The following is a 26,772-nucleotide window of genomic DNA, read 5'->3' on the forward strand; positions in this document are numbered from 1 at the left end:
TAAATTAGGACGTCAGTGGTGTTTGTTGTAGGATTCTAGTGAGAGTCGTTTACGAGGAGATATCGTGTTTTGAAACGTTTCCGCATCGACACTTGTTTGTGCCATTCAGCATGCGTAGTTGCTATGTACGATGTTGTTACGTTTGCTTACGTGTACTTGGGTGTTACTTGGGTGCAATGCGACTTGGTGGTCAGTTAGCGTGTGACAATCCAAGCAGTAGGTCCTGAGTGGACGATGGGATTTATCAACGCAGAGAAAGCCGACATGCTCATTGTGTACGGAAAGTGTAGGAAGACTGCAGAACATTCTTGTACGGTGTATGTTGAAAGGTATTCCAACAGACGTCAACCATCTCGGCGATTAGTTATCAACCTCTTCAGCTAGTTACGTCAAAGTGCTGGTGTAACACATAGACAAGGTATCAGAAGGAAACGAGTAACAACAGAAGACAGGGACATTAACGTTATAGCTGCTGTTGCAGTTGACCCGCACGTTAGCTCCCGCGCAATTGCACGACGATGTCACAGGTGTCAGGCAAGTGCCCCACGCATTCTCTATCGACGTTGGTTCCATCCCTTTCATATCTCTCTCCACCAAGGGCTGCATGGAAACGATTATGGGAATCGTGTTAACTTGTGTACATGGGCATACGACAGGATATTCTAGATGTATCATGTATCTTGTTTAGTGATTAAGCCACATTTCCCAATCATGACCAGGTAAACAGCCGAAAAATGCACTATTGGTTTGTTGACGATCTCCGTTGCCTTCGTCAAGTGGAACATTAGCATCGAAATGGTTGAAATGGCTCTAAGCACTATGGGACTTAACATCTGAGGTCATCAGTCCCTTAGACTTAGAACTACTTAAACCTAACTAACCTAAGGACATCACAAACATCCATGCTCGAGGCAGGATTCGAACCTGCGACCGTAGCAGTCGCGCGGTTCCGGACTGAAACGCCTAGAACCGCTCGGCCTCAGCGGCCGGCTGAAAGCTCAGCATCCATGGAGTGCAAACGTGTGGCGTGCGATAGTGAATCATCAGCTCATAGGCACATTTTTCATAGACGGAACACTGAAAGAGCACAAGCATCGCAGCCTCCTAACTGATCATCTTCCAGGGACGCTATAAGACGCTCCTGTGCTGACCAGGAGGAACCTTTGGTATCAACATGAAAGCTGTCCAGCCCATAGTGCACGAAGAACTACAGCATGTCTTCACGAATTAAGTCGCGCGGTTCCGGACTGAAACGCCTAGAACCGCTCGGCCTCAGCGGCCGGCTGAAAGCTCAGCATCCATGGAGTGCAAACGTGTGGCGTGCGATAGTGAATCATCAGCTCATAGGCACATTTTTCATAGACGGAACACTGAAAGAGCACAAGCATCGCAGCCTCCTAACTGATCATCTTCCAGGGACGCTATAAGACGCTCCTGTGCTGACCAGGAGGAACCTTTGGTATCAACATGAAAGCTGTCCAGCCCATAGTGCACGAAGAACTACAGCATGTCTTCACGAATTAAGTTTCATTAATTATTATTAATTTCCACTTTGGCGCTGTCAGTGTGAATGTCATCATTTACTACTGTACTTTAAACGTAAGTTGAAGTACTGTAGTACAGTCAGATTAATCTTTAGAGTTGTCAGCCAATTTAAACTGTATATTCTGATAATGCTCTTGGTCATTTGAAGAGCGCAACCGGTCAGTAAAAAATACAAAGTGCGAGTTGTGGCTGTTTTCGAAATCTTATTTTTAACAGTCGTTCTCCCTGAATGGTGAATCTTCAAGAACTGTTTCCAAATCCTTATATTGGACGCAGAGGACTTGTACCTTGGCCGGCTTGTTCCCGTATATGATGCATGTAGACTTTTTTGTGGTGAAAACTGAAAGACACTGTCTACAAGAGCATACCAGGCACACCCAATGATGTGCAATGACGTATTACTGCATCCTGTTCGGATGTCTCCGCTGAAATTCCCAGAGAGACAAAGGCTATAGAGCGAGGCAATAGTCGTCCCATACCAGACTGGAAACGCGTATTGGCGCTGCTGGTGGTAATTTTGAACAGAACCAGTGATGGTCAGTGCCTCGTTGCTCGTCAGAATCCACGTAACTGGTGTATGTACTTGTGCTGTTCTTTACTGTGTGCTCCCGCAGTTATTGTACAAGTGTTGGTGTTGACACTTTCCAAAATAAGGTATCTCTTGAACGACTCGCACTAGAATCGTGCTACAAACACTACTGGCATTCTAATTTACCCAGCTTTTAGTCTGTTAATGTCAATGCGCGTTGTTACATTTAAAAAGTGTGTATTTGCAAAAAAATATATATTCTAAGTATTATTACAATCTGTTTACTGGCTAACAATACGAGCCCCTGACTACCAATACATTCTGTGGAAACCGCACATAACAGCATTTTCCACTTCTGCAGTATCTGCGGTGCAAGTCTTAGGTGGTTCACCCTGCATATTCGCAAAAGGTATGTGCAGATTTGATAACATTTATTACGACTTTTGTTTTGGAAGATATGCAGTGGAGAAGCATCTACTTTTGACGTATTCTTGTTTCTCCAGTTTTACTTTAATGCATTACTTTCAAGTACGTTTATCGTTCTTGGCGATTGTTTAACAAAATGAAAGCGATCACTTAATGTAGCTTATATAAACATGCAATCAAGAACAGCAGTAATCAAGCAACAGAGTTAAACAGTCACTGAACATACACTTCAATGTATAGTAATGAACTAAAATATGCGTAAAAAGTAACTGATAGCGTTTAATCGAACGTTTCACCGACCCCAGAATTAAAGTTATTCAGCTGACGCAATTAGAGCGAACTTATTTTTATCACTGGTTCTTGGTAGAAGATACGTTCCAGTTGGAAGGCTATACGGCGTTAATGTGATAACTGAATGAGACTTTCATAAAGAAATATTTGCTGCTTTCTTTCGTAGTTTTGAGCTCCCATATTAATCAGAAGCGTTTCACGAGAATAATTAGGTTCCAAGGAATTGCGTGTTGCTGTGCATCTGAATTTATTCGTACTATTTTATGACAAGATATGGAACACACTCGCCAGTGTCCGTCGGGAAAAACTACTCTTTGTGGAGCTATGATTATTGTCCCGAAAGAATTTCCATATTTGCAAATAAATGTTTTAAAAATATTATCGTGGTTTGTTGCTTAGTTACAAGCTTAGTTCCTCGTTAATGCTAATTTTTCTATAAAGTAATTCAGAAAAAAAGTGCAGGAGATAGAAACAACGTAATAGTTCATAGAAATATGTTCTTAATTTCTTAAGATGACGGGACCACAACGCGAACAAGAATGCCCATCGCGACATATCTCTATGCTCCAGGGACATCTATGACTACAGAAGTAGTACGATTACATAGTGTAGCGCCAGTTTGATCCCATCAAGACTACTTTGTCTATGAGGAAATTTCACCATTGACTCAACCCACTAATGGAGTGAGTTTTAATTTTTATATGTTATGGAGGATTTTACAGTAAGGGCAGAAAACTTAAATTGCGTGTCATTTTGGATGTCGTGGTTTGATAGGCCAATAATGTGACAGATCGATACGAGACAGACAGTAGCTAGTAAACATGGCACACGTTGCCCGGTAAGTGAGTTCACCAGTCCATTCATGAAACAACAGTAGGTGAATGCTGATTTTGCAGACAAAACAACCTTCAGAGACGTGTCTAATTTTCGCCGTACATGGGGCGCAGAAAAACTACGAATGGCTGACGAGTAAAAAGGCGTCAAACGAGAAATCTCTTGATGTGTGTCGTGGTATGGAGGAAATATGTGACCATTTCACTTTGAAGTGAAGATAGGTAATGCGTTAACGGTAAATGGCGAACGTTGTCGTAACATGGTAACCCAGTTCTGTGTGTCTCTATTAGAGGACATGGTCATTGATGACATGCAGTTTGATGACATGTGGTTTCAGCAGGACGGTGCTGCTTGCCATGCCACCCATTAAACACAGACGGTCTTGCACGAGTCTTATTTTGGTCACGTCATCTTCCTTTTTGGTGACGGGAATTGGCCACCATGATCTTGTACTTTAACATCTTTGCGCATTCTTATGTGAGTACTTCTGGAGTCTCAGGTTTACGCGAGCAAACCCACTAACACTCCTGCATTAAAGACTGAAACTGATTGCTGTATCAACGAAATACCATCACATTTATGCAAAACCGTTATTGAAAATTTCGCCAGAAGTATATGCATGTCCCACCGAAACTGTGGCAAATATTTACCGTATGTGTTGTTCCATACATGATTCCCAAATGTCTACATTACAAATCAGTAAATAATTCAATGCTTTGCTACAGAAGACGATGTTTCTTTCAAAATTCAAATCTTATGCTCCTGTTGTGACACCCGTCATTAATCTAATTTTTATGAAGCAACGAAACGTGTCTCTAGAAGTGGATGTAGCACAATGGATCACCTGCAAATTGTCGTTATAATTGCTGAAGGGAGCAATGAGTATGAATTCAGTTTTTTTCTTGATTTGCGAGAAAGTTTTTATTCGGGTCTAACAAAATCTGTTCTATGAATCCTTCAGACAGCAGGCTCTGATTCTGTTCCGGCCTATCGAAGTCGACTGTTGGTGATGTGACTGAAGTGGAGTCATGAAGAAAGAACCACGGGTAAGCCAAGACCACGTAGATTTCATCTGCTGTCGGATAGGGATCGTCGAGTATTACGGCTGGTGGCTGTAAAAAAATCACATGAGATAGGGGGAAGGTATCCTCTGAGAGTTCAAAAATGCTGCAAGCAGGCCAGCTAGCACAATGACTGTATGTAGGGAGATAAAAAGAATGGGGTATGATAGCCGAACAGCTCCCTATAAACCACCCATTTCTGCAATCAGTGTTAAGCAACGTTTGAGCTGGTGTGAAGAGAGACTGTAGAAGTGGATTTGGAGTGACGAATCACATTATGCTCTGTGACAATCCGAAGAAGGGATTTGTGTTTGGCGAATGCCTGGACAACGTTACTTACCACCAAGTGTAGTGTCAGCAGTGAAGTACACAGGAGATAATGTTACGCCACAGGGGTGTTTTCCGTGGTTAGGATGTAGTTCCCTCATTGTGTTTAACAAAACGGTAAGTGCGGAAAGATATGAACACACGCAGCATTGTGTACTGCGTACTGTACAGGAACAGCTCAGATACGACGATTATTTCCATCAGAATGACATTGTACCCTGTCATAAAAGCAGTATCTGTGAGGTAATAGTTTGAGGACAGTAACATTCCTGGAATGGACTGGCCTGCCAGGAGTCCCGACCTGATCCCAATGGAATACCTTTGGATGAGTGAGAACGTCGGCTTCAAAATGGCTCAAATGGCTCTGAGCACTATGGCACTTAACTGCTGACGTCATCAGTCCCCTAGAACTTAGAACTACTTAGACCTAACTAACCTAAGGACATCACACACATCCATGCCCGAGGCAGGATTCGAGCCTACGAACGTAGCGGTCGCGCGGTTCCAGACTGTAGCGCCTAGAACCGCTTGGTCACCCCGACCGGCACGTCGGCTTCACTCTAGCGTTCAAGGTCACGGCCATCCCTGCTCTCTGCTTTTGAGGGAGAATGGGCTGCCGTTCTCCCTTGGGCAAGTGTCCCCAATGAAGTTCAAGCCCCCAAAAGGCGAAAGGCAAACACACCCATATTAATAAGATATTGCAGTACCCGTGTTATTCCGAATTGAATGCATTCAAGTCCAAAGGAACTTTACACCATAAGTCAGAAAAAACACAGGCACTGCAATAACTTACTTATCAGCTGACAGTGAGCAAGGACTTTCGAGCAGAAGTCTCACCCATACGTCAATAAACGCAATGGATGTACATATACAGGCTGTAGACGCGGTCGTGTGCCGCGCGGGATTAGCCGAGCGGTCTGGGGCGCTGCAGTCATGGACTGTACGGCTGGTCCCGGCGGAGGTTCGAGTTCTCCTTCGGGCATGGGCGTGTGTGTTTGTCCTGATGACCTTCGCAGTTAAGTCCCATAAGACCTCACACACATTTGAACTTTCTTTTTGTAGACGCGTGCTTGGCAACATATGGAAGTTTGTGTCTGACCGTGGGCTGTGCACGGATAGCCAAATGTTAAGACGATCGCTCACGAAAGCGGGAAATTTGTGTTCGAGACCCGGTCTGGCACAAATTTTCATTGTCATCATTGTACTCTACAGCTGATGGGTATCCATATTCACAATTTTGAAAACATTTCATGCATCCATATTAATGTCCACTACAGTATGTCCAGGTCAAGAAACCCGATAACGACCGGGAGAGCGGTCTGCTGACCACATGCCGTTCCGTACCGCATCCGATGACGCCACTGACAGAGGATGATGCGGCGGTCAGTCGGACCCAACTGGCCCATCAGGATTCGAATGCGGAACCAGACTCAACCACTGTGTGTCTGGAGAATTTTGATCAACTATTGTATATAAGTGATGCTACAGCTTCAATCGCATTACATCAGGATAGAAGGTAACTCAGAATTGGAAGAGGTCTCAGGTAAAGAGACATCGTAACACTAAAACTTCTCTCTGTAGCCGCAGATGATGTTTCTAGACCCCGTAATTAGGAGGAAAGAGAAGAAACACATGTTGCTTTTGTAACTGCACTGTTTACTTGCAGTGAAGAGAAACTTCAACGACTAATGGAGGAACTTAACTGAGAAAATTTCTAAATAGGTCTGAAAATAATGTACGATTAGTTTAGTAAGTCATGGAAGCAAAATATCGACTCAAATTAAACACTGAAAAATGGAAAAACGTTTATAAGCCGACCTCGGGGAAGATAATTTTGGGTCTTGGAGACATGTAGGAATACACAAGGCCGTTCTGACTCGACGACTTATCTCTGAAGAAAGTTGAAGGCAGGGAAACCTAAAGTGGAAACTTTTCGCATTGTTTACTGGAACATACACTCCTGGAAATGGAAAAAAGAACACATTGACACCGGTGTGTCAGACCCACCATACTTGCTCCGGACACTGCGAGAGGGCTGTACAAGCAATGATCACACGCACGGCACAGCGGACACACCAGGAACCGCGGTGTTGGCCGTCGAATGGCGCTAGCTGCGCAGCATTTGTGCACCGCCGCCGTCAGTGTCAGCCAGTTTGCCGTGGCATACGGAGCTCCATCGCAGTCTTTAACACTGGTAGCATGCCGCGACAGCGTGGACGTGAACCGTATGTGCAGTTGACGGACTTTGAGCGAGGGCGTATAGTGGGCATGCGGGAGGCCGGGTGGACGTACCGCCGAATTGCTCAACACGTGGGGCGTGAGGTCTCCACAGTACATCGATGTTGTCGCCAGTGGTCGGCGGAAGGTGCACGTGCCCGTCTACCTGGGACCGGACCGCAGCGACGCACGGATGCACGCCAAGACCGTAGGATCCTACGCGGTGCCGTAGGGGACCGCACCGCCACTTCCCAGCAAATTAGGGACACTGTTGCTCCCGGGGTGTCGGCGAGGACCATTCGCAACCGTCTCCATGAAGCTGGGCTCCGGTCCCGCACACCGTTAGGCCGTCTTCCGCTCGCGCCCCAACATCGTGCAGCCCGCCTCCAGTGGTGTCGCGACAGGCGTGAATGGAGGGACGAATGGAGACGTGTCGTCTTCAGCGATGAGAGTCGCTTCTGCCTTGATGCCAATGATGGTCGTATGCGTGTTTGGCGCCGTGCAGGTGAGCGCCACAATCAGGACTGCATACGACCGAGGCACACAGGGCCAACACCCGGCATCATGGTGTGGGGAGCGATCTCCTACACTGGCCGTACACCACTGGTGATCGTCGAGGGGACACTGAATAGTGCACGGTACATCCAAACCGTCATCGAACCCATCGTTCTACCATTCCTAGACCGGTAAGGGAACTTGCTGTTCCAACAGGACAATGCACGTCCGCATGTATCCTGTGCCACCCAACGTGCTCTAGAAGGTGTAAGTCAACTACCCTGGCCAGCAAGATCTCCGGATCTGTCCCCCATTGAGCATGTTTGGGACTGGATGAAGCGTCGTCTCACGCGGTCTGCACGTCCAGCACGAACGCTGGTCCAACTGAGGCGCCAGGTGGAAATGGCATGGCAAGCCGTTCCACATGACTACATCCAGCATCTCTACGATCGTCTCCATGGGAGAATAGCAGCCTGCATTGCTGCGAAAGGTGGATATACACTGTACTAGTGCCGACATTGTGCATGCTCTGTTGCCTGTGTCTATGTGCCTGTGGTTCTGTCAGTGTGATCATGTGATGTATCTGACCCCAGGAATGTGTCAATAAAGTTTCCCCTTCCTGGGACAATGAATTCACGGTGTTCTTATTTCAATTTCCAGGAGTGTACTTTTAAATTCTAAATGTAGCAGGTATAAAATCCAGAGTACGAGGACAGATGTTCAACTTGTACAGAAACCATGTTGCAGTTGTAACAGCCGATAAACATGGATGAGAAGGAACAGCTGACAGGAAGTAAATCCGGGTTGTAGCCTATCCCCGATGTTATATAATCGGTACATTTAGCAAGCAGTAAAGGAAGCCAAGCGTGGGCCTCCACAGAATTGTATAAGTTACCGGGGGGGGGAGGTGATTTCAAATATCGCAAAATTTGATATAATTGAGGAGGTTAGTTTCGAGCTGTGTCATCCCACGAGAACTTAACATTTATAAGTACACGAAAAAATATTATAGTTCAGAGAATCGATGGTTGTGCACTCAGTATTTGTTATGGTACGAGAAGTGCTGAAAAATAATGCCTCCGAATTTTTTGTTCTGTTCTCAGTATCAATTGATGTGTTACATGTCATGCGTCACACTCGGTCGACGTCCCCGTTCCGCTGCCGGTAGAGTGCTATGGACTGAAGCATATAGGATGGCGGTGTGTGAGAAACAGATTTCAGTTTCTAACTGCAGAACACAGAAAGCACGAATTCGAAAGTTAGTACATAAATGGAGCACATGCTCCTTCAGCAGGCCACACGCGAGCACCGCATTTGCAACAATCCCACGCTTCAGGTTCACTGCCCCACCTGGCCCCACCCGATTTTCATAGGTTTCCAAAACTTAAAGGACACCGTTGAGGACTTCACTTTGACAGTGATGGGTCGGTGCAAGCACAGGTTAGGTTGTGGCTTTGCCAACAGAGTCAAACATACTGTGCTGAAAGTATTAACAGACTGGTCTCTGTTTGTCCCCAGAGTGACTATGTTGAGAAATAAATATGTAGACACGAAGAATAAAAAATTGTAGAATGTTAATACAGCCTGTTTCGTTTAAAATGCTTTAAGAGTTTACACATTAAAAATTAGAAGACACCACTTTTCAACACGCCCTCGTATCTGATAAATAACTCTGGCCGGCCGCTGGTGGCCGAGCGGTTCTACGCGCTTCCGTCTAGAGCTGCGCGACCGCTACGGTCGCAGGTTCGAATCCTGCCTCGGGCATGGGTGTGTGTGATGTCCTTAGGTTAGTTAGGTTTAAGTAGTTCTAAGTTCTAGGGGACTGATGACCTCAAATGTTAAGTCCCATAACCATTTTTGAAATAACTCTGTAGTCAAGATTGAGAGGGAGGGGGGGGGGGGGAGAGCGATAGTCCATCTCCCTCCCCTCCCAGCTCTCCTTTCCCCGCCCCCCACCCTCAGACTTCAAGAAGAATATAATAATTCCAATCCCAAAGATAGCAGGTGTTGACAGATGTGAAATTACCGAACTATCAGTTTAATTAGCCACAGCTGCAAAATACTAACGCGAATTCTTTACAGACGAATGGAAAAACTGATAGAAGCTGACTTCCCCCGGAAGATCAGTTTGGATTCCGTAGAAATATTGGAACACGTGAGTCAATACTGACCTTACGACTTATCTTAGAAGAAAGATTAAGGAAAGGCAAAACTACGTTCCTAGTGTTGTGGCGTAGCAAGATAGCCACGCCACGAAAGTAGCCGAAAGGCACGCGTTTAGTTCACGCAGGCAAGAGATAGGTCTGTAACAGGATACGTAATGAATGCTATAAAGAAAAGTACGTAGCTTCTGGAATACTTAACTTTAATCCATCCTTGGTACATCGCTATTGACGATATAAGAGAGACTCCATAGATACATGCAATGTTACTAATGGCGCCTTGCTAGGTCGTAGCCATTGACTTAGCTGAAGGCTATTCTAACTATTGGCTCGGCTAATGAGCAATGCTTCGTCCATGTAGTCGCTAGCAAAGTCGTCCGTACAACTGGGGCGAGTGCTAGTCCGTATCTCGAGACCTGCCTTGTGGTGGCGCTCGATCTTCGATCACGCAGTGGCGACACGCGGGTCCGACATGTACTAATAGACCGCGGCCGGTTTAAAACTACCACCTAGCAAGTGTGGTGTCTGGCGGTGACACCACACCTAGCATTTGTAGACTTGGAGAAAGCTTTTGACAATGTTGACTGGAATACTCTCTTCCAAATTCTGAAGGTGGCAGGGGTAAAATACAGGGAGCGAAAGGCTGTTTACTATTTGTACAGAAACCAGATGGCAGTTATAAGAGTCGAGGGGCATGAAAGGGAAGCAGTAGTTGGGAAGGGAGTGACACAGGGATGTAGCCTCTTCCCGATGTTATTCAATCTGTATATTTAGCATGCAGTAAAGGAAACAAGAGAAAAATTCGAAGTAGGTATTAAAATCCACGGAGAAGAAATAACAACTATGACGTTCGTCTATGACATTGTAATTCTGTCAGAGACATCAAAGGACTTGGAAGAGCGGTTGAAAGGAATGGACATTGTCTTGAAAGGAGGATATAAGATGAACATCAACAAAAGCAAAACGAGGATAGTAGAATGCAGTCGAATTAAGTCGGATGATGCTGAGGGAATTAGATTGGGAAATGAGACACTTAATGTAGTAAAGGAGTTTTGCTATTTGGGGAGCAAAATAACTGATGGTTCAAATGGCTCTGAGCACTATGGGACTTAACATCTATGATCATCAGTCCCCTAGAACTTAGAACTACTTAAACCTAACTAACCTAAGGATATCACACAACACCCAGTCATCACGAGGCAGAGAAAAATAACTGATGATGGTCGAAGTAGAGAGGATATAAAATGTAGACTGGCAATGGCAAGGAAAGCGTTTCTGAAGAAGAGAAATTTGTTAACATCGAGTATAGATTTAAGTGTCAGGAAGTCGTTTCTGAAAGTATCTGTATGGAGTGTAGCGATGTATGAAAGTGAAACGTAGACGATAAATAGTTTGGACAAGAAGAGAATAAAAGCTTTCGAAATGTAGTGCTACAGAAGAATGCTGAAGATTAGATGGGTAGATCACACAGCTAATGAGTAGATATTGAATACAATTGGGGAGAAGACTAGTTTGTGGCACAACTTGACAAGAAGAAGGGATCGGTTGGTAGGACATCTTCTGAGGCATCAGGGGTTCACCAATTTAGTATTGGAGGGCAGCTTGGAGGGTAAAAATCGTAGAGGGAGACCAAGAGATGAATACACTAAGCAGATTCAGAAGGATGTAGACTACAGTAGGTACTGGGAGATGAAGAAGCTTGCACAGGATAGAGTAGCATGGAGAGCTGCATTAAACCAATCTCAGGACTGAACACCACAACAGCAACATCTCTTCCGGACCGCAATAAAACCAAGGAGAAATTTGGAAAAGGAATTGAAGTTAGCGAGAAGAAGTATGAGCTTTGTGGTTTGCCGATGACATTGTAGTTCTGTCAGAGATGGCAAAGGACATGGTAGAGCACCTGAATAGAACTGATAGTATCTTGAAAAGACGTTCTAAGGAGAATATCAACAAAAGTGAAACAAGCGTAATGGAATGTAATTGAATTAAAGCAAGTGATGCTGATACACTTAGATTAGAAAGTGAGACACTAAAAGTTTTAGAAATCTTGATTATTTGGGCAGCAAAATAGCTGATGATGGCTGAAACCCAGATGATATAAAATGCAGGCCGGCTACAGCAAGAAAACATTTCTGAGAAAGAGGAATTTCTTAACATCTAACAAATACTTAAGTGTTAAGAAGTCTTTTTTGGAGGTATTTGGAATGTAACCTTGAACGGAAGTGAAACGAGGACGATCAGCAGTTCAGATCAGAAAATAATAGAACAGTGTTAAAAATTAGATGGGTGGATGAAATAGCTAACGAGGGAGTACAGAATCGAATTAGGGAAAAAAGAAAGTTGTGGCACAACTTGACAAAAAGGTAGTTAAGCGGAGATGAAGAGACTCGCACAGGATAGACTACAGTGAAGAGTTGCATCAATCCAGTCTTCGTACAGAAGGTCAGAACAACAACGACAACAGAAACAACAAAGACCCCATGAAGGATTTATTTAACAGTGGAGTTAACCAGTAAGTGCGGTTTTGCATTTAAGTCAGATGAAGACAAGGAGTGAATGAGCAGAGGAAAAATTCAAATAAACAAGTAAAAACATTACCATAAGACAAAAAGGGTACGTATAACCGACCCACCATGACGAAGTTACGCAAATTGGTCAGAAATTGATTATGACATACACTCCTGGAAATAAGAACACCGTGAATTCATTGTCCCAGGAAGGGGAAACTTTATTGACACATTCCTGGGGTCAGATACATCACATGATCACACTGACAGAACCACAGGCACATAGACACAGGCAACAGAGCATGCACAATGTCGGCACTAGTACAGTGTATATCCACCTTTCGCAGCAATGCAGGCTGCTATTCTCCCATGGAGACGATCGTAGAGATGCTGGATGTAGTCCTGTGGAACGGCTTGCCATGCCATTTCCACCTGGCGCCTCAGTTGGACCAGCGTTCGTGCTGGACGTGCAGACCGCGTGAGACGACGCTTCATCCAGTCCCAAACATGCTCAATGGGGGACAGATCCGGAGATCTTGCTGGCCAGGGTAGTTGACTTACACCTTCTAGAGCACGTTGGGTGGCACGGGATACATGCGGACGTGCATTGTCCTGTTGGAACAGCAAGTTCCATTTCCGGTCTAGGAATGGTAGAACGATGGGTTCGATGACGGTTTGGATGTACCGTGCACTATTCAGTGTCCCCTCGACGATCACCAGTGGTGTACGGCCAGTGTAGGAGATCGCTCCCCACACCATGATGCCGGGTGTTGGCCCTGTGTGCCTCGGTCGTATGCAGTCCTGATTGTGGCGCTCACCTGCACGGCGCCAAACACGCATACGACCATCATTGGCACCAAGGCAGAAGCGACTCTCATCGCTGAAGACGACACGTCTCCATTCGTCCCTCCATTCACGCCTGTCGCGACACCACTGGAGGCGGGCTGCACGATGTTGGGGCGTGAGCGGAAGACGGCCTAACGGTGTGCGGGACCGTAGCCCAGCTTCATGGAGACGGTTGCGAATGGTCCTCGCCGATACCCCAGGAGTAACAGTGTCCCTAATTTGCTGGGAAGTGGCGGTGCGGTCCCCTACGGCACTGCGTAGGATCCTACGGTCTTGGCGTGCATCCGTGCGTCGCTGCGGTCCGGTCCCAGGTCGACGGGCACGTGCACCTTCCGCCGACCACTGGCGACAACATCGATGTACTGTGGAGACCTCACGCCCCACGTGTTGAGCAATTCGGCGGTACGTCCACCCGGCCTCCCGCATGCCCACTATACGCCCTCGCTCAAAGTCCGTCAACTGCACATACGGTTCACGTCCACGCTGTCGCGGCATGCTACCAGTGTTAAAGACTGCGATGGAGCTCCGTATGCCACGGCAAACTGGCTGACACTGACGGCGGCGGTGCACAAATGCTGCGCAGCTAGCGCCATTCGACGGCCAACACCGCGGTTCCTGGTGTGTCCGCTGTGCCGTGCGTGTGATCATTGCTTGTACAGCCCTCTCGCAGTGTCCAGAGCAAGTATGGTGGGTCTGACACACCGGTGTCAATGTGTTCTTTTTTCCATTTCCAGGAGTGTAGGTATCGACGGTAAAAACAAAACTAAACTTTGGCAGCATATGAAGCACAATTTTATCGTGAAGCTGTCAAGGATAGTAAACAGGGGACATCTCGATGGCACAGCCTATAGTCCTTGCGAATTTCGTTCCGTATACTCAGTTTGATGACAACTGTGCCTCGCAGACAGGAGGGTGAACAATGTATGCCAACGTCAGCATTTGAGAGAGGACATATAGTTGGGCTCAAAGAAGGCCAGTTGGAGTAATTGGCCAAATGATCGACATTTGAATAGGAGGGATGCCATTGTTCGCTATTCGACGACGCTGGCAGCAATGGGTGAACGATGGTCGAGCACAGCGTCTCAAGAAGGAAGCGATCGATTACAGCGACGACGCAACGAGAGGACCGAGCTATCGTCAGAAAGGCGCTCAGAGCCCCGGATTCGTCATTATCATCGATCCAACGTGCAAGTGGTGGTTCGGTGACCAAGGGAATATTAACAAGTGGCTCACAGAAACAGGACTGAGCTCAGGGCTCTCCTTGCGCCGACTACCAATGACCCCAGTACACCAACAAGCCCGCTTGCAGTGGCGTCGGGCACATTCAGCCTGGAATCTTATTGACTGGACTAGACGTCAGTGACGAGTCCTGTTTCGAACTGAACCCCGATTAGCAGCGAAGACGTGGCTGAAGACGTCCCTGACATGTGTGGGATAGCAGCCCGAATGTCGCCCGCCATGTATCCTAACAACCACGAGGGATGGTCTTAGGTGCTATTTCTTTTCATACCAGAACTCCTTTGGCTGCCATCCGCCGCAGCCGTACAGCCCCGCGGTACGTCGACGATATTCTACGCCCTCGTCTTGTTGCCCTTAATGGCAAGCCATCTTGGGCTTGCACTTCAGTAAGGTAACGCCCACCCGCACACGGCGAGCGTTTCTACTGCTTGTCTTCGTGCTTGCCAAACCTTACCTCGGCCATCAAGGTCGCCGGATCTCTCTTCAGTTGAGAGCTTTTGGAGCATTGAGGGCACGGCTTTCCGACCAGCTCGGGATTTTGACGATATCTAAGGCGCCAGTTGGACAGGATTTGGTACAATAACCTTCTGGAAAACGTCCAAAACCTCTGACAAGTAATTACAAGCTGAATAACCGCTTTCATAAGAGCCAGAGGTGCTCCAAAGTGATACTGATTTCTGAATTTGTGAAGCTATTTCTCTTGAATGAATCATCCAATTCTTCTGAAACTGTAATCATTTGTTTGAGTGTACATCTACATTCCATCTACCTATTTGCGTCCCATTCGGATAATCCTTCCTGGTGCGTCGTTTTTTTGTCTTAGAGTGTATTCTGAGATGTGTAATGTATATGTTACCTGTCAAACCCGATTTCGCCTAGGTCAAACTCGTTCATCCTGTTACCCATAGGATAAAACAGTTTAGCCTAGGTCGAATCGGTTTATCCTAGTTAGAATTTACATGCTTTAGGATAAACTAGCACGGCCTAGTCTGAATTAATTTCACCTAGTTTGTATCTTCTATAAGCATTTCAAAGTAAACTTAATAAAGGAATAGAAATAAAATAGTAAATATGATTCATTAAAGTTATTTATTAACTAATAAGTAAATTCACATCCATCACTAGATCAACTTACACATATTCATCCACAGGACTCACTTATCTGCAATTTGCTTAGTTACTTATTTTTCCAAGGTTTACTTTGGTGACCCATAGAATTACAGAGAACTTTGTTTTTCTTATAGTTGCATTTGTTTGTTGTACAGTTTTTCATGCAACTGCATTTCACGTAGCGTTGCCCTGATCCAACAGAATGTTTTGTGGCTGCAGTCCTTAAAGATATTTCAATTTCCTGGTTAATATCTCCCACATATAAAAACTTGTGATTGCAGACGTCGAAATCAGTTCTAAGAAAATGAGAAAGAATTTAAAACAAATATTTTTAATATTTTATTACAAAAAATTACGGAAAATTTTAACAAAATCATACTTGCAATAATGTTTTTGAAGTACGCCATGTTTGGTGCCAACTTTCTAGAGGCCCTCATCAGTCTTTTGAAGTATTACTCCAATTACGTTTCGAAGGTCACCTCTGCCTTCATCTACATCTGAAATAGGTATGGTTACGTTGTCTCGAATGTCAGCTGGTGGATGGGATTTGTCAGAGGAAGCTTTCATTCTTTTAGCTTGTTTTTTTAAATTTTCTGTCGCAATTTTTCTAGCATTTTGAATGTCGTTTGTTTCAGTTTTCACAATGTTATCATCATCACTGTCTTCGTACTGTTCAGTATTGCTGTCATCTTCGATTGCCTTCTTTAGGTCATATTCATCCTGAATATCACTTATGATTTCTTGAGGCAACGAGGAAGTGGAAAGTCCTGCTCGAAGTTCGATTCCGAATAATGCTTTGTAAGGTGATTGTTTTATGCCAGAGTGGTAAGCTCGATTTTTCATGAATTTGACATACCTCAATCCTTCCCACCACTTGGTCGAATTGTTGTTCTTTAACCAAGAACTTATATTTACAATGTTGTGGTTGGCACGTTCAGCAGAACCCTGACTTTGGCTGTGGCTTGGTTTTCCATGCACAATTTTCGGTTCTGACCAAAGCTTTGCGAGTTCACTTATAACAATATTGACAAATTCTCTGTCATTATCAGATTGAGGAATGCACGGCACCCCTACAATTAGGAATATGTCATTCAAATGATAAGCCACTTCTTCAGCCCTCTTTGATGTTAACGCACGAAGGTGAACAAATTTTGTGAGATGGTCTTGGTAAACTAGAATGAATTTTAAATTCCCGTCTGGTTGTGTTTGGAAATCAATCAAATCGACTTGGCATCTGCTATTCATTTCCGAATGGAGAATTGGCTTTGAAACTAGCCCTCTTTTCTTTTATGTCTTCTTTTGTTGACAAACATCACACATTGATAAATAGAGGCATATCATTTTCTTTGTGCTATTGGAATATTTTTTTGTTGCCTCGGCTAACAGCCTATCGCGAACACCATGACCCACAGCTACATGAGCTGTGTCAATCACATCATAAAATTCGTCAGCTGGAGCAATGTATTTTATATTCCCTTCACACCGTGCAATGAGTTTTTTTCACATTACCAATTTTCAAAACAGCAAATAGTTTTAGTCTTCTTTTTGTGATGATGTTCTTTTTTCTAACTTTTCCGGGTCTTCTACTTGTTTAACAAAATCCGCGCATTTGTCTACTGATAACACATTATAATGACAAGGCTTTTTGTTTTCACTCTGCAAAATTTCCTCCAGAAACTTTTCTCTCCACAGCTTTTGGTTGGCTTGTCTACTACACGAAGGCTCATCCATGATGAAACGCCTCACAATAATTACACTAGGATTATAATAAAATCTCTTAAGCGCAACCAGCAACTGAACACGCGCACTCGTCGATGCAAAATACCGTTCAAAACAAAGAACAGTAGGAGCGAAGAGCGATTGCCGGCCGCGGTGGCCAAGCGGTTCTAGGCGCTTCAGTCCGGAACCGCGCGACTGCTACGGTCGCAGGTTCGAATCCTGCCTCGGGCATGGATGTGTGTGATGTCCTTAGGTTAGTTAGGTTTAAGTAGTTCTCAGTTCTAGGGGACTGATGACCTCAGATGTTAAGTCCCATGGTGCTCAGAGCCACTTGAACCATTTTTTTGAAGAGCGATTGGTAGCCGCGAGGGGCGAGCCAAAGATGATTCGGGAATTCCCCGTTCGTACTAGGCAAAATTAGTCCAGACTAGGACGTACCAGTTTATCGTAAAGCACGTAAATTCTAACCAGGATAACCGGATTTGACCTAGGCTAAACTGTTTTATCCTATCGGCAACAGGATGAACGAGTTTGACCTAGACAAAATCGGGTTTGGCCGGTAATATATATGAGAAATCTGTATTACCGATTTTGACATACGGCAGTAGGACACGGACTTCTAATGAAAAAACCATTCAAAACTTAGGTTTGTTCAGCGAGAAATGAAAAAGTTCATGTTTGATTAACTACGACAGACAAGAAAATAAACAAAAATGGGTTATGAAACAGGCTGCTGTGGAAGACAATAACGACGAATGAAAATGAAGTGGAGTTGACTGCGACACGTAGGCAGGCTAGTAAACAGCGCACCTGTCAGGGATTCAGCTGCGATTCCAAAACATTCACTACAACCGCCATAAACCAGGAGAAGTCAATGAAACGTATACTTGTGTCAGGTGACGTAGAAAGAAAACAATTACAAATGTATATGTCTCGTGCCGACTGCAACCGCTAGTGTTCTCTTTTGCGGATGGTGTTTAGGTCTGACTGGAATGTAAATATAAGTAATGTTGTTTATTTGTCTCTGTGAGTTGGGTCTGTAAGAGCACTTCAATGCAAACATGTAGCTATTCATGTAATAATGTTTACGCAGTTTATGAAAGCTCGACATGATGTCAATGGAGACATGCTGTATATACGCGACAACTGATTATTGTTCTACTATATTTTTATTTCAGTAGTTTGTCACATTTGTTTTAATAATGATTAATCTTCCGATCTCTTGAAACAAATAAAATAAAAGACATGCTAACTACGATCTTGCGTAACTAATCTGAAACACACATATCATAAATATAAAAGTGAATACGATACCAGTTGTAGTTGCAGAGCAGTTTTATGGCTGTGAGGCTTCAATAAGTGCCTAATGACATACATTACAAAATATTGGCAAGCATGTTAGGTGTGCCATATCAAGATAAGGGTATTGTGTTAAAACAAAACAGTTACAAAGGTAGAATGCAATTGTGGTCATTGTACGGAACTAAAACTAGACTGGAAGAGAAGCTCTAAGTTCTCGCCTCGAACACATTTTCTTCAGCCTTACATATTAGTACGCCACCAGAGATCGTTTCTCGCGGCTCAGCAACACGTACATCACGCAGTTCAACACTTAATTCATTTTCCGAATCATTATCTCGTTACGTGAAAAATAGCAGTGATGTCTCTCTCATCTTAATCACAAATGAAGCAGTTCTGTAGAACTGGTCATTTAGAAATACACGGAGTACTCTCAGAGAAAAGACTCAAAGCAAAGATTACCCACAATTTCAGAGAAGCTTCATCATACACTCGAACATGCTTCTAACAAGGAACCAAGTTGCGGATAGTAACAGAACGAATGGATCTTTTACCGAAATCCCTGTTTATCGTGCATTTTTATTATTGTCAGTGTAGCAGGCTAAAGAATACGCAATCCTCGTCCAGCAGCTCTCTTACGAAAAATTACACAATTTATTATTTATTTTATTAAAGATTTTTAACGCTTAGGTACGAAACCAAACAAATAAACCGGTCAAAACATTTTTTATACCACCTGCATATGACTTAATGCATGCACAAGTCTGAAGGAGGCATCGTTCCAGCAAAGGACGTAGAATGGCTGACAATTATAAGATTAACAATAATAATAATGATGATAATAATAATAGTAATAATAATACGACGATGATGTACGAAGGCTGTTCCGAAGGTAAGATCCGATCAGTCACGAAATGGAAACCACTGTGAAAATAAAAAATGTTTAATATGAATGCGTGATGTCTGTTCTCTCGGACAGTCCGAAAGAACAGATGCCACGCAAAACGTTTTGTTTGCAACAGTTAGTTACACCTTCCTGCTACTTCCCTACACAGTCGCCGCTCCGACTTAGACATTTGTCGTAACGTTGTACCAACATTCTAATACCCTCGTCATAGAAGGCAGCCGCCTGTGCTTTCCGCCAATTCTCTACGTTGGTCTACAGTTCATTGTCTGTACCAAAATGCTGTCTCCATAGACAACGGTTCACATGAGCAGGCGTCAAACTCAGGGGAGCTACCTACAGGCTGTGCATCCGTCTTCAGGCCACAAGTGGCCCATCGGGACCATCCGACCGCCGTGTCATCCTCAGTTCAGGATGCAGATAGGAGGAGCGTGTGGTCAGCACACTGCTCTCCTGGTCGTTATGATGGTTTTCTTTGACCGGAGCCGCTACTATTCGGTCGAGTAGCTCCTCAATTGGCATCACGAGACTGAGTGCACCCCGAAAAATGGCAACAGCGCGTGGCAGCTGGATGGTCACCCATCCAAGTGCCGGCCACGCCCAACAGCTCTTAACTTCGGTGATCTCACGGGAACCGGTGTATGCACTGCGGCAAGGCCATTGCCACATCTACAGGCTGTACTGTGAATAATCAAAAACTTCCCATCGAAAACACTGCAGGAGCATCTTCATTGCCCATGCTGAGTGCGATCAAGAATTGTCATGGACACGGATAGCAGTTATCTTATATGGGCCGCATGACATCAGGCGAATCTCTCACCTAGCCTTCATATTTGGTGGAAGACACTATTTTCTGGGCATCTTTGCGTGCTCACTGCGCTCTCAGAACTGAAAAGAGAAATATGACGCGATCGAATGGCATACTAAAGACACTGCCCAATACATCTGTGCAAAGCTTCATCGGATTTTCTCTGTGGTTTCCATTTTCCGCCCGATCGGACATTACTTTCGAAATAGCCCACGTATTTACTTAGACATGACATACAGTACATAATTCTGAAGTGATTGGAGAAGTAAAGTTAAATACGAACCCCCATCTCTTTGATGGCCTTCACGTCTTCTTTGTACCGGTGGTATGAATCACACGCGATGTCACCATTGCTACCATCTGTGACCAGCTCTGGATGGGTGTGCGTTATTCGGTCCCAGCTGTTCTCACCTTTCCCTGCAATTTACAGATAATTTACTCTGTGGCTGTAACGATAACTTCAGTCTGACTTCATCTTACGACACAGTATCAAATTTATTGTTCTAAATATCTTATCGAGTCAGGTCAAAAACGTTAGCTCCGTCTTGTACGTTAGTGATAATAACTTCGCACAACATCCAAAAGACACGAATGTTTCCATACAGAAAAAAAATTTATCGTTTCTCCTCGTTTGTGTTTCATTCGTAAAGTTTTTTTTGCTTATTCGAGAATTGAGAACAACTGTGTGAGGTGAAACAACAAGTTTAATGTCGCAATATTTCTCACCAAATTACACCCTTTCACACAGTTTTCAACACGCCAACATGAAAACAGAGCAATGGATAATGCATCTGGCCAACATCAAAAAGTGAAATAAGTTTATACACGACAATGTTAAGTATTAACTCTCTGAAAGCACATTAATCCTAAACACAAGATTATGGAAGTTTAATTGGAAGTTTCTTTACATTAATCCTAAGCACAATAATATGAAAGTTTAGTTGACGTGTCTTTACAAAATTCTTCCTATACATAAGTTATGATGTTGGTCAGTACTACGAAAATCGTCCGATTCTGGTACAAAGTTCGGTACTATTTAGGACGACAATGAAGTCTACGGTGGATGGTTAGTCAAGTGACAAATCTGAGTGCAAGATTACCCAAGGCCGCTCCAGTTTACAGTGGACACAAGCTGGTGAACCAACAAATTTTATGCCTCTGCACGCGGTATTTACCTTAAGCTGTGACGTGCTGCTGTCTGCAAAGCCGCTCCCTCCCACTGAAATTCCTACAAAACTAAACTGGTCTTTGCTGAACTTTCCAGCAGAAACTTTCCCTTGTTCCTCGTTATGCGAGAAAACATGTACTCAGCCTTAGTCTTATTATGTGGCGCTATACATGTGCATCGTTGGAGCAGCGTGCATATTATAGTGCCGTCTCAGTTCGCGCAAGAACAATTAACTAATTTGGCTGGTTCGTTTCTCCACAGTTGGAGCTAAACATTGCTACAGCTAATTCTTTAGCTGGAATGCAGCCCTTGTGAACGGAGTGTCCACACAAATTTCTTCTCTGCATAGTACGGAGCGTTAAGTGCTCCATTCTGCACTTGACGTCAGTTCAGAGAAGAATCCCCTTCTGAAATTTCTCTCTTGTCCTACTCATGGCAGAAATGTCTCACTCCACTTGGGTTCCTTTTTCACATCATGGCTTTTTTCGACCAATAGGAGCGTTCCTCTTATTTTGTAGAAACACACCCTATGAATCACAATATCCCTTATATCAAACTGCGTTAAAACTTCAGTATTTTTCTCCTTCCCAGTGCGGTTCCGCCAATCGGATGTTTTGTGTCCATTCTAGAAGCCTAAAGTACATTGACCTTTTCTGTGTGTCACACTCGCTGGCCGAAAATGCGTCACTTGGTTTTGTTCGTATCCCATTGGAATTTCGAAACGCAGTTTTCCAAAGCTTCTTCCTGCCCTTGAGCAGATACCTCGCTACAGGTGGTCCTCCAGCTTGAATCACCTGGTCTTGGGTCGCTGTCCTCCTTCCTGCCACCCCTTTCAGTGGTTTCTGGCTTAATTCCCACAGCACGGCTTCGCTACGTCATTGTGGAGCTGGCTTTTCTAAACTAAAAGCGACTCTACTCGCGTTCCCTGTTCTACCTACCACTCAAAGACATACGTTGTATAGGAATGGTGTGTTAATTACTGTCGATTGACTGTCATCCCTTTTTGCATTACATATTGATAGGCAAATGTTTTCATAACTGCCGTTTTACGTTAAGTGTCATCTTCACCTTCTCATTGCGATTTGTAAAGGTCTCATGTAAGATGCGAATCTGACCATTTATTTTGCTGCCTTACACGTTTACAAAACGTTTTAACTATGATTTCCATTTGGACTGATTGAGAGTTAATGAAAACAGTTTTTCATGTTAGAACTGGTAGTTTATTACAGCTCTTACATTCACAGTACACTGACAGAAAAAAATCGCAAAACCAATAAGGAGTTGTGCTATGTAAAGGAAAGTCGTGTTTCTACATCTGAAAGATGTAGTGGCCTAGTAGCGCCACTATCAGGATTCCAATCAGGTTCTTTAAATACACGCTGTAACGGTCGTGAGCATTAATTACCTTTGAGATTGAACATGGTGAACAGATGTTAGTTAAGAATGCCTTTAAGGCGGCAAAGACACCATTATCAGCACCTCTCCGAGTTTAAACGAGGTTGTGTAATAGGACTGCGAAAAGCTGGATGTTTCTTCTGCTATATTGCAGAAAGACTTAGCAGGAATATGGCCATTGTGCATGATTGCAGGCAGCGGTGGTACCGATGGATGGTCGCAAGGAGACCGGACTCTGGGCCACCACGTTGCACTACCGAGAGAGTAGTGTTCAGCGTGTGGCTCTGACGCATCGCACTGCATCTGCAGCAGCAATTTGAGCAGCAGTTGGCACCACAGTTACACAACGATGTTACAAATCGATTACAAGGACAACTCCGAGGCAGATGCCTTTAACATGCATTCCACTGATCCTAAACCACTGCCATCTGCGACTTTATTGGAGTCACGCGAGATCTCATTGGAGGGCAGGGTGGAGGTATATTTTGTTTTCTGATGAAAGCTGATGCTGCCTCTTTGCCAGTGACGGCTGTGTGTTGGTCAGGAGACCAGTTGAGGGCCTGCAACCAATCTGTTTGCATGCTAGTCCCCCTTTACATACTTCTGGAGTTATGGTCTGGGGTGCGATTTCGTATACAGCTGGAGCATTTTCGTGGCTATCCCAAGCACATTGACAGCAAGTTTGTACGCCAGTCTGGTGATTCGACCTGTCGTGCTGCCATTCATGAAGAGCAAAAAAATGGTTCAAATGGCTCTGAGCACTATGGGACTTAACTTCTGAGATCATCAGTCCCCTAGAACTTAGAACTACTTAAACCTAACTAACCTAAGGACATCACACACATCCAAGCCCGAGGCAAGATTCGAACCTGCGACCGTAGCGGTCGCGTTCCAGACTGTAGCGCCTAGAACTGCTCGGCCACTCCGGCCGGCTCATGAAGGACATTCCAGGGTATGTTTTCCAAGGGGATAACGCTCGCCTACATGCGGCTGTCGTAACCCAACACGACGTTCAGAGTGTCGACATGTTGCCTTGGTGTGCTCGACAATCAGATCTGTCTCCAGTCGAGCACATATGGAACATCATCGGACGACAGCTCCAGCGTCATCCACAAACAGCATTAACCGTCCCTGTACTGACTGACCAAGTACAACAGGCATGGAACTTCATCTCACAAAATGACATCCAGGCCCTGTCACAACACAATGCATGCATGTCTGCATGCTTGTAATCAACAGTCCGGCCGCTACACCCGTTATTAATGTACCAGTATTTCACATTTGCAATTGCTTATGTCGTGCTTACATTAAGCTGTGATTTGGCAGTGTTAATCACTTAAATATGTTACCTACACAAATAGTTCACGAAATTTTATATCTTTATTCAAATTATTATTTGGTGTTGCTTCCACTTTTAATGTGACTCAGTACAGATACTTCATCGAAATTAGCGAAGACTTCACGAGACATGTTATTGTTGTTGTGGTCTTCTTCCTTCTACTCTATGCAAGTCTCTATCTCTGCATAACCACTGCAACTTACATCCATCTGAACCTGTTTAGTGTATTCATCTCTTTGTCCCACTTTGCAATTTTTACCTCACACATTTCGCTGCAATGCTAAACTGATGATTCCTTGATGTTTCAGAATGTGTACTATCAATCGATACCTTCCTTTAGCTGTCTTTTGTATCTATGGAGTGTAAAAGACCACTAGATCTTTCGGAAAGGCTGACTGTCGAATGTAAGATTCATGTACTTGTAGGCTAGCCTTAGCTCATTTCTGTTCATTTCTTTCCACCTTTCTCGGATGACCTTATCTAAAGCGCAGTTGAAGAGCAGGGGCGATGGCCTATCTGTTTGTCTCACACCTGTTTTGGGTTCAAAGGCGTAAGCCGTCTCTCCTCTGAACTCTCTTTGCTGGGTAGTCGTTTTTGTCTTGTTATCTAATCAAAACTCTTCAGGAATTTGAAATAGGGGAGTTAGATCATTTAAGCTGTACGCCTTCCTGAAATCGGCGCAAGTCACCACGAATTTTCCATTCCTGAGTTTCAGAAACGAGAGCAATGCTGGCCCTCTCCTGGAACCCCGTTGGTATTGCTCCAACAGTGGATCGATTGTCTATTATGCTCCATTCTGCAGTGTTTCAGTTATTACTAAACGGTGTAATTAATTTCCGTATACGTCTTACAGTAAGTGAATACGGACTACGTGGCAATAGAGATGGCGGTCCTAGCAATGATCTGGAGTAACACAGCGGTGCTCATGAATGCTCAAACTTCATGGAAACATCTGTAAGGACATGCCGAAGAGAAATAATGAATAAACCACTGAAAGAAATACGGTTTAATTTCGAAATGAGTGAGTAGCCTTTGTAAATTGCATACCCTGTTTACATTTCAGGTTACAATTGTTGCTCAATGTGGGGTTCATTTGCCTTCACGGCAGCCTGGATAACATTTCAAAATATGGTTTGCGGTACTTTTGGAACGGTGGACCATGAAATGTTCAGATGTCATGAACAGACTGTGCAATGCTTGAAGAGCGCACCATGCGTCCAGTATTCTCAGCCATGGCAACAGCAACTTCTTCAACAATATTCGCGGCGCAACTGGCCGTCGGCCTCTCGCAGCAGCAGTTCCCAAATCGCCAGTTGTTACGAACTTCCGAATCATGTTATTCAACCCCGATGGGAAAGGAGGACCTCTCCGTATTCCTTCAAAGCATCCAACAGCTAAATACACTATTGCTGCAGTTTTGATAAAACAGATTTACGAGTGAAGCACTGCTCACCTTGTCGAGATCCATTTCGACTGTCTGCAAAATGCTCACTGATGCTTCTGTTTCGGCCTTACTTAGCCGTACCAGCACCGGCGCCCACCGGCAAACCTGCAGCGAGTACTCCGAACATCATTCCTATAAAACTGGATACTCAACGGTAAATAGTTTTCCGTATACAATGGCTCAAGTACCGAAAGTTTAATTATGACCATTCCGTATTTGCTGTGGGAACACACTTTTCCCTATTGTTAGTCTGAGGGTCGTAGATCCACTTTCAAGGGGACATTTCTGCCTACATCCAAGATTGGATGATTGCTTCAGTATGGTGCCATGACCTCGAAACTAATAGCAAGAACAAAGATAAGTAAATAAAATAAAAACAGTGTAGCTTTAAGTATTCGTTAGTTTCTCTAAATATCTTAACACAAACACTGGGATGTCGGGGAAAGACGATCGATTTCTCCAAGTCGAGATTGTGCTGCGCCTCTGATGTCAACGTCGTTGACGGCGTGATAATCTCGCTCGTCTTCCTTTCCAGTACTGCAGCGATACGTTATCGAAAGGGTCTGTCCTTACTTTTGACCGTCATGAAACGGTATCCTCATTCAATGGTCCACAGATTACGCCTGTGTGTCTGTGCGACAGCACTATACGCGTACTCGCGTACTCCTGTGGTCGGTAAGATACCCCAAGCTGTCCGCAGTAGAATAAGCTCAGATCTTGATTCCGACGTGATGTATCTTCGCGACCTCCACACTCAATTGCAACATCCGAGAGCGACGTGTCCCAAGAGCGGACACTGTGCCCTCCTTCCGGATCGTATCAGCACCTGTGTCCGTTCCGAGTCGTTGTCGCAACCCACTGACGGCGGAAGAGAAGCATGTCTGTTGCGACGATTCCATCATCTGTTCGCCACCAATATAGAATAGTTTTAACACCGTAACGTCCTGCTACAATGCTTTCATGATATTTCCGCGATGTTCCTTGAGTGATTAACATTTCCGCCAGTCAACATAACTACGCAAGAAAGCTGTATTTAGTAACTATATGAACTGGGATGACGCACTACGCTTTATCAAGGGAACGCACATTATTTGAGTGACTCCT

General features: G+C 44.4%; 1 protein-coding gene across 1 annotated transcript in view; it reads right to left on the reverse strand.

Annotated features, from left to right (window-relative positions):
• LOC124789099 (myrosinase 1-like) overlaps positions 1–26,772 on the reverse strand; it is a 190,114-nt gene that overhangs the window by 95,521 nt on the left and 67,821 nt on the right. The window contains exon 3 of the mRNA XM_047256391.1: positions 20,606–20,739. Coding sequence (XP_047112347.1) covers positions 20,606–20,739 — 134 coding nt within the window. The remainder of the gene's footprint in view (positions 1–20,605; positions 20,740–26,772) is intronic.

The sequence above is a fragment of the Schistocerca piceifrons genome, chromosome 1 (assembly GCF_021461385.2).
Source record: "Schistocerca piceifrons isolate TAMUIC-IGC-003096 chromosome 1, iqSchPice1.1, whole genome shotgun sequence".
NCBI lineage: Eukaryota > Metazoa > Arthropoda > Insecta > Orthoptera > Acrididae > Schistocerca > Schistocerca piceifrons.